General features: G+C 51.7%; 1 protein-coding gene across 1 annotated transcript in view; it reads left to right on the plus strand.

The window, feature by feature from the left end:
* The window catches only part of APBA1 (amyloid beta precursor protein binding family A member 1), a 77,479-nt gene extending 70,295 nt beyond the window's left edge, over positions 1–7,184 (plus strand). Inside the window, exons 10-12 of the mRNA XM_007464182.1 lie at positions 4,120–4,239; positions 6,196–6,336; positions 7,113–7,184. Of these exons, the coding sequence (XP_007464244.1) occupies positions 4,120–4,239; positions 6,196–6,336; positions 7,113–7,184 (333 nt within the window). The remainder of the gene's footprint in view (positions 1–4,119; positions 4,240–6,195; positions 6,337–7,112) is intronic.
* The last annotated feature ends 1,802 nt before the right edge of the window (positions 7,185–8,986 follow it).

Raw genomic sequence — 8,986 nt, forward strand, 5'->3', positions numbered from 1 at the left:
TGGTGTCAGCAGACATGCTTAGGAAAGAATAAAAATGCATAACAAGGGCTGAAATCGCAGCAATTAGAAGTGGAAGAGCTCTTAGTAGGTTTCAGCATTTGTTTCGAAGATGTGGAGACTGAGGTAGAAGGTGGAATAGAGGGTCTAAGACCCTCCAGGCTGTGGTGGAGAAAACACAGCTGCAGCCCAGGTCTCCTGACCAAGCAGAGGCCTCTTCACCTAGCCCCGCTGGTCCCACTGTTAGGGGAAGAATTCCAGCACATCCCCGTGGGCATGGGTGACAGGACCTGCTGCTGTGCAGGAGGCCCGGATCTCCGCAGACTTCCTTCACCCCAGGAGAATCGCCCTCGGCACATTCTGTTGCTCTCATTTGAAAACATGTCTTGAACCGGAGAAGTTTCCTAGAGCTGTTCCAGAAACCACGGAGAGATGCTGGTAACAGCTGCCTGCGAGTGCACACACGTCACCACAAGCCAAATCACAGCCATTGGGAGGCTCCAGTCCTGCAGAAAACAGCAACTCAGGAGACTGAGGAAACAGCTGGGGGTGGGGAATTAAACTGACCTCCTCAAAACTCACACGTTGAGAGGACAAGCTGGAATCACCCAAAGGAAGTGAGGCAGCCAGGGAGCCGGAGCCCTGAAGTCTCGCCAGGTAGGCGAGTAAACTAAAAGCACGGCCCCATGCAAGGCTGGGCGAAAAGGTTGGGGGCACAGCTTCATCCTTCTGTCACTCTCCCTGGCTTCTCTGTCCAGCAGGCTTTACTCATGAATAACACACACCCTCCCATTGTCTACATGGGGAATCACGGTGTTGCGGTCCGGGAGCCACACGCCTGGAGTCGAGTTCCCCGGCAAATGCGACCCGTGTCCCTACCAAGGACACCCGAGAATCACCAACACCAAGTAGAAAGATTAGCAAAGGATTTATACAAGTATAGAAGCTTACACAAACTGTCCGGACAGGGTCCCACTCGGAGAGAAGTGAGTGAGACCCCGACTAACAGCCGGGCGAGGCTTTTATACCCTTCACAGGGCGGGAAGTCCCCAAGGCGGGAGGGAGCTGTTTAATTTTGAATCAGCCAATCAGGAACCCGGTTCTTCCCGCCCCAAGCAAGCAAGCAAGTTTCTTACAGAAGCCAAAATGTGCTGTTAGCCCTGAAGCTGTTCTTCCGTTTCTTTCGTCACAACAGTGTAGGAGAAAATGCTCTGCGTTTGAATACAAATAGACCTGGGACAGAATCTTGCTGTGGGTGAACTTGGCTGAGTGGTGAAGCCGCAGTTTCCTCCTCTATAAAATGGGCATAATTAGAGCTGCCAGTTTGTCAAGGAGATTAAAGGACACAGCTTCTGTGACTCCAGGTCGGTGCCTGGCAAGAGTCAGCGTGCAGTGACAGGTGGTTTGGCTAGTTTCATCATCAGGATGGGTTTTGATGGACAGTGACCTTAGGGGTGCTCACACACATGGGGGTGGCTGGCTGGGCACCAGGCCAACTGGGTCTCTGTCACCCTCCCCCTGGCATGGCTAGCCCATGCTCTCACGGAGCACACTGGCCACAGGTATGAGTAGTAAACTGACATCTTTGACTCTGATCATCCCTGAGTGCACGTGAGTTCATTGTTCTGCGGCAGTGGTCTGTACCAGTTCTCAAAAATTGAGTGTATCACCAGGAAGTGTGTATCAAGTCACCGGGAAGATTCATTAACACACAGATTGTTGAGTCCTACCCCTGGAGTTTCTGATTCTGTAGGTCTGGGTGGACCCTAGACTCTTGCATTTTTTTTTTATTGAAGTATAGTTGATTTGCAATATTGTGTTAGTTTTAGGTGTGCAGCACAGTGATTCATTTATCCACGTGTGTGTGTGTGTGTATACATTCGTTTTCGGATTCTTTTCCCTTATAGGCTATTACAAAATATTGGGTATAGTACCCTGTGCTATACAGTAGGTCCTTGTTGGTTATCTATGTTATGTATATAGTAGTGTGTATATGTTAATCCCAGCCTCCTAATTTACCCCTGCCCCCACCCTGCATTTCTAACAAAAGTGTCCTGGTGCTGCTGGTGTGGGGTGTCCCCACTTTGAGGACCTGTTGGCCGAGCATAGGGGCCAAAAAAGCCCCTATCCATCCCTCAGTCTAGAGTGTATCCTCATTACTTAGAAGCAAAAGGTGTGTGGGTCCCTCCTGCCACTCAGAGGGGCAAGTTACACTCTTGCCACAAATTCTGTTGGCACCAAAGTCATCTAACACCACTGTCACCTCTCTGCTTGCCAAGGTGCTTGTGAGGAAGGCAGAGGATCCCTTATCCCCGTCCCGACCCCACTGAGCCTCAGACGAGGCATGTTTAATGTCCGCGTCTGCGTCCTCATCCGTAAAATGTGAAGCAGAAGTCCTGACCTCCCGCAGAGAGAGAGTTTGCAGACTGGTCGGAGGGTGACAGTTGGCCGCAGCAGTAGTGGAATTTACAGATTTCTATTTATAGAATAAGAGGCGATCACCCTTCGGGCTGAAATGGATTTGTCATTGTCCTCCCAGGCCTCTCTTTCCACTTCGCCAATAGACTGCACACACTGGACCCGTCTGTGAATTGATGGGGCAGGGGGGTGAGGGGTGCATCTCCAGGGGATATGGCAGACTTGGTGGAATAGAGCCTACTTTTGCCTGTCCCTCCTCTGCTGGTGGAGAGGCTGTCCACTCACCCCACAGTACCGTCTTTTAGGAAGAGCTTGTCCCCTCAGCTCTGGCCCTTTGGAGGAGTGGACCTTGGCAGGCCTGGCGCTGTTTCCCAGTCAGCTGGCCTCGCGAGCTGGGAGTGCAGTGAGACAGGCATCAGATGGGAGTGCTGAGTTCTCCCCGTCTCAGCTCTCAAAGCAGGGCCTCCAGCCACAAGCAGTGTGGTCTCTCTACCCTGGCCCTTTCCATTTCCCTGTGTGCCATGATGGAAGCGGGTTGGAAAGTACCTGCTGTTGGCCATTTGGTCTGGACCATCTGGCAAGTGGGAGTTGCCTGAGGCGGAGCACGCAGGCTGGGGAGATGTCGGGGGGCGGGGAGAGTTCATTTCGGGACTGAATTACTTTTGTCTGGCACCTTCCTCTTGGGTGAGGCTCACAAGTCGGTGGTGGGACCAGCAGAAGAAGCTTCCCACCGCCTGAATGAGGGAAAGCGTAGCTTTGTGATGATTTTCTAGGGGTCCTCCTGTGCAGACCCGGGCTCTGGTCCCTGCTGAGCGTGTGTTCAAGGGGCAGGAGGACAGGGCTGAGCTCCGCTTAGATCAGAGTGGGATGAAGGAAGCTCTCTAAATGGGCTCAGAAACCAGATGGAGTCCCTCTTTATCTTTAAAAACCACTTTTGCCTCTACAGTCCATTCCAATTTAGAGGGAGGGACGAGTTACCGGGGAGCATGAAATCGGAGATGACCATTAAGCCCTATTTCCTCCGACTTCCCTTTCCACCAGCGCTGGTCCTACCACCCTATTCATTCTCCCAAGGAGGCCTTCACTGACTGCAGTCCTGCCTCTGTGCCCTGCTTCTCCCCAGATGCTCATGGGAATGCTGATAAACTGTAGAACCCCTAACAGGCAGAGAGAATGGGGGAGCAGGACCACCAGGGGCGAGACAGCAAGCCCTGATGAATTGGGCTGTTGTGTGAATTAGTTGTCCTTTGTTAGAAGAGGAGGAATTGCTACGAGTATGCCTTTCAGAGAAAAAGTTCCTTTCGTGCTTGTCTCCCACCTGACCAGGAGAGAGACTGTGCATCCTTCATCTTTCAAGCCAAAATGCACATGTGGCAGTTTCCCTCTTAGCTGCACAGACGGTCGCCTTTTTCAGATGTCTTGAATGCAGCCCATTTCCCAAAATGAAGACATTGCCCACAGAAACTGGTCTCTGCATGGGCTGAAAGGGCTCCATGTAAACCTAATGGTTTTCTCCCCCCCAGGTTGACAGAATCTAGCTTGGACTGTCCGACGCAGGCGCTATCAGGCTGGACGCGGGGCACTGTGGAGTCAACGAAGAAACCGAGGCTCACTGCAGCATCTTTTGCCTTTGGTGCCGTCTGCATTTAATCTCTTGTTGGCATCAATGGTCATCGAATCCCCTGTACTTTATTCACATTTCAGGGCTTGAAGAATCAGGCCCGGGTCAAGCTGAATATCGTGAGATGTCCCCCAGTGACCACCGTGTTGATCAGGAGACCAGACCTTCGCTACCAGCTGGGGTTCAGTGTCCAGAACGGAATCGTAAGTACAACCCCACACCTTTTCTAAAAGTCTGACACACGAAACCGCAGCCCAGGGTTGGAGTTTTGGGGCTGTTCTTGAAAGCTCATCATTTTCCAGAAAGAATCCAGCAAGGAAGGGACGAATGGTTGAAGGCAGACTCACTTCCTCCATGGGCAGAGAATTCTGTGCCTTCTGTGGGGGAAGAGAGGGACCCTCCCAGATCCATGTGCCCCAGAGCCCAGCGACTCTCTGATGCGCAGGGTGACCCTCCCAGCTGCCAGCTTGAGATAGTTTGAGATACCCACCTTCCCAACCCCCCTAGCCAGCAGCTTCCCAGGGCGGTGGGTGAAGAGCCCTTGGGGCTGGGCTTCCAAATCCTTGGTGGTACCAGCTCAGCCCAGGCTGAGAACCCAGCCCTGTGGGTTATGCCTGAATGATCTCTGCCTTGCCTTTTTAACCTGAATTTGGCACTTGGGAGATAAAGAGTAGTTTCATCACCTGGATGTCTGCCTTCAAATACTTCCTTTCCACCCCCCCTTTATTGTGATAAAACATACACAACATTAAGTTTGCCATTTAAACCATTTTTAAGCATACAGTTCAGTGCCTTTAAGTACATTCAAAAAGTTGTTGTGTCCATCAGTGCTATTTCCAGAACTTTTTCTTCATCCCAAACAGAAACTCCATACTCAATACTACTCCCTTTTTGTCCTGGTTTGCCTTGTTCTGGACTCATAGTAGTTCTGGGCTTTGGTGACCAATCTGTAACCTTCTTGATGTTATGTATTTTGGATGTGCCCTCCTTCTCTCTGCATTCATCTTTGCAGATAGAAAAACCCTATTCTTTTTCCTCCCTGAATTTTTTTTTTATAAATTTATTTTATTTATTTATTTATTTTTGGCTGTATTGGGTCTTCATTGCCGCACACAGGCTTTCTCTAGCTGCGGCGAGCGGGGGCTGTTCTTCGCTGTGGTACGTGGGCTTCTCATTGTGGTGGCTTCTCGTTGCAGAGCACGGGTTCTAGGCGTGTGGCCTTCATTAGTTGTGGCTCGCGGGCTCTAGAGTACAGGCTCAGCAGTTGTGGCGCACGGGCTTAGTTGCTCTGCAGCATGTGGGATCTTCCCCGACCAGGGATCGAACCCGTGTCCCCTGCATTGGCAGGCAGATTCTTAACCACTGCCCCACCAGGGTAGTCCCCTGCATAGGCTTTTAAAGAAAGGCGCACAGTCAGGAGTGAAAAGTCAGCTCTGTAAATTCAAACCATGTTCTTTTGGGAAATTCCGATTGCTTTGTGTGTGAGGTAGGGGTGGCTATCCTGCAGCGCTGAGGCCCAGAGCCCTCCCCCAGCCTGCAGCCTCTGCCCACCGCAGTGCCTGGCTACACTGAGACGAAAACCAGCCATGTTATCATTTCTGCCAGAGGGAGTTTGAACAAGAACCACTGAGTTGGGACAGCCAAAGGGAGCTTCTGCCTTCTAGCTGGCCACACTTTGGAACACGAAGTGGGGTTCTAGCAGGTTCTAGCCCCATTTTAACTCAGGTAACTGTGACCCTAAAAAGTGGGCTGCTAGCATTACACAGTTCAGTGTTTGAGTCCCAGATAATACTAAACTGTGTTACACAGGCTGACAGTTCGAAAACATTGGCAGCTCTGTGACAGGCCCAAACAGCTCTTTTTACCAAGACCGAGCTGGGATGAAAAGTACTCAGAATTCACTGTGCCGTGAAATCCAGTGACGTGCTGCGTCCCCTGTGCAGAGTGCGAGAACAAGGGGGCCATCTGGGCATCCAGAGTCCTAGCTCTTATAAAAAGAAACAAAGAGATGTAAATGTCCACAGCCTGACCATGGCACCTCCTCAGAGATGACAGTGCTGGGGATGGGGGATTCTAGAAAAGATAGTCTCCCACCCCCACCCAGTTCCCTAGCAGGTGATGCAGGCCAGGGTGGGTAACTTGGCCTTTGACTCTGATAGATCTGCAGCCTCATGCGAGGGGGAATAGCGGAGAGAGGAGGTGTCCGCGTGGGACATCGCATCATTGAAATCAATGGGCAGAGCGTGGTCGCCACCCCACACGAGAAGATCGTGCACATCCTCTCCAATGCTGTTGGGGAGGTAAGGGAGAGTCGGGGGCTGGGGGTCCCCTGGTGCGCTCGCCCCCTCCATGGAAGCCCTCCTGAGTGTCCTTCCCTGTCCTCAGCACACCTCCACACTGAACAGTCTGTCTCGGACCAGAATTTAAACGTGGTAACGAGTGGTTATCTTAGAGCTGCTCCTCAAAATCCCGTCACGTCACCCTCAGCCTTCTCCTCTGGCATCACTTGCCCACCTCCTCTTTTTAGTTCTCCGATCTGGGCATCTTCTCGCCATAGCTGCCCAAGTTCTCTCCATTTTTCCCAGCTAATCCTGCCAAATGTGCCTGGAAGATTTTAATTCAGATTCAAACCTAATCAACAGCTCCCCAGAGACAGTTCCCTGGTATGGCTGGGCAGGGGTCAGAACAGCTGTTCTGGGGCTGATTTCCTGCTGGGGGGAGGGAGGGAGGCAGGAGCAGCAAAACCCCACAGTGGTCCTTCTGTTTTAAGGGTTTGTCCTTTTGAGAAAAAAAAAAAAAAGGCCTGGTGAGAGCAAGAGCTTTTAGGAAATAAACCACCTTACCTGGTTTTCACTGTTCACTCTCTGTCACCCCTAACTTTTTAGAAGCCCATGGATTCCGTACTTCCTGGAGGCCACCTGGGTCAGGCCCCTGTTAGGAATGGTGGGGGGACGAGGGGTGTACCTTCAAAGGCGTCCCACGGCAAGAGGTGCCGCCTCTCCCGCTAGCCCTGGGGCAGTGCCCACACAGCTCCCGAAGCCTCGGTCCCCCCGCTAAAGTGCGTTTCTGCCCTCAGATTCACATGAAGACGATGCCGGCTGCCATGTACAGACTGCTGACGGCCCAGGAACAGCCCGTCTACATCTGAGGCTACGCCCACCCCCCCGGGCAGCATGCATGGAGGACTCTCCTCACTTGTGGTTGTGTTTCTCGTGCTACATCTGTGTGCCCACTGAGACATTCCCCTCTCATACCCAGCACTCGGTTTGACACAGAAGGAAAAGAATCCACAGAGACCTCCTTCTCTGTCTCTCTCTAGTTTGCTTTTCTTGTTGTTTTTAACACCAGGGAAGTATTGTATGCACTCCCTTGAGGCTGGAGAGCAGCCAGTATCCACCCAGAATCTGCCCAGGACCATCCTGAAGGGCCCTTGGGGGTCCTGAAGAGGGTTGTCACCGCTCAGGAAGGATCTTCCCTTCCCAAGGGGTGCAGACCTCTTAGAAGGAACTCCTAGGGGTGGTGAAGAAGCCGATTCGGCAGTGCCTACGATCCAACCACTGATCTCTGCTCTCTTCCAGTCAATTTCTGGGAATATGGTAGTAACAGGGAGGACCAGCCCGTGTCTTTACGGATATGCCTGCCCACGATGTACGTGGGGCATCATACGTTATTTCTGCCCAGAATTTCTGAGCCAACCTTATGCCTCTTCTACAGTTTTAGTTTCAATATAACTGTGTTTTCTAATGCAAACCTTTTCACCCAGGATAGAAGGGGAACTGCCATGGACAAGAATACCTTCGTGTTGCAGAGAACTGGGCGATTCCCAGGGCACTCGTGGCTTCCCAAGGTTAGCAACCATTAGTTAAACACAGGCAGGTGCTTCCTGCCTCCTTCTACATCACACGTAGGTACACAGTCTCACTTGCATATATTTCAGCCTTCCCTCCTCCCTGCCACCAGTGAGGCACCCAGAGCCCCTGGAAAACCCACGTCACCTCCCTATGAGGCCCCTTCCCCCAGCAGGTGAGGCCTGCAGGGACTGGTGAGCCCTGTCTGGAGAGAACCGCCCCTCTGAGGCTGAGGCCTGGCCCTGCCAGCACCGCCTTGGCTAGAAGTGTTCTGGTTGACTCCCCTCGCGCCTCCACCCCCGGCACACACATCCCACATTGGGAGTCTGGGAGCGATGGACTGTTCCCCTTGAAGATGAGGCCCGGTGGAATCATGTTATGCTTCCTGGCCCAAGGTGGGACCAGCCTTGTTCTCCACTCAGGACCATGAGGCAGGATGTGACATTTGAGGGCCCAGAACAGTATATAAACCACAAAACTAAGGGGACAATCATGACCTCAAGCGATGCCTAAGACGCCCCAAATGTGTTCCAGAAACATCTTGCTGCCTCCTAGGCCTGAAAAAGCTTTTATTTGGTGTGGAACGTTACGTGTTTTATCAGGTGCCTCATGTCCATGGGTTTTGTCTCTGTTTGGTGCAGATGTTTTAGTAATATCATGATTCTGAGCCAGTTTTCACTTACTCTTGGTCCAAAGAGCATTTTGTTTTCATGTGGGTGGGGTGTGGCTTGGTTTGGTTTTTGTTTTGTTTTGCTCGTGACCTCTGCAAAGACAGGGGAAGAGAAACTAATATATTTTGTGATATTAATACAGTCCCTGTTCTCAACATCTGCGTTATTTATGTTGTGTCCATGGAAATAGGAACCCGGTGAGCACGTGTTGGATAGTATGGATTTATACGTCGAATGGAGGGATTTCAGGGAGGGAGAAAGTGAATATGAAAAGATTGGGAACAAGATACTTGTGCCAGAGAGCTGTGTGGTCAGTGCCCCTGGGATCTCTGTGCCACCTTGAGTTTTCTGCTTAAGAGTCAGGAAAGCCGGTTGTTTCAGTGGCGTCAGTGGCTGGACTCCCAGTGTGACCGTGGGACAGGTCCTGCTGA

This window comes from Lipotes vexillifer, unplaced genomic scaffold, assembly GCF_000442215.2.
Source record: "Lipotes vexillifer unplaced genomic scaffold, Lipotes_vexillifer_v1.1 scaffold790, whole genome shotgun sequence".
NCBI classification, from domain to species: Eukaryota; Metazoa; Chordata; class Mammalia; order Artiodactyla; family Lipotidae; genus Lipotes; species Lipotes vexillifer.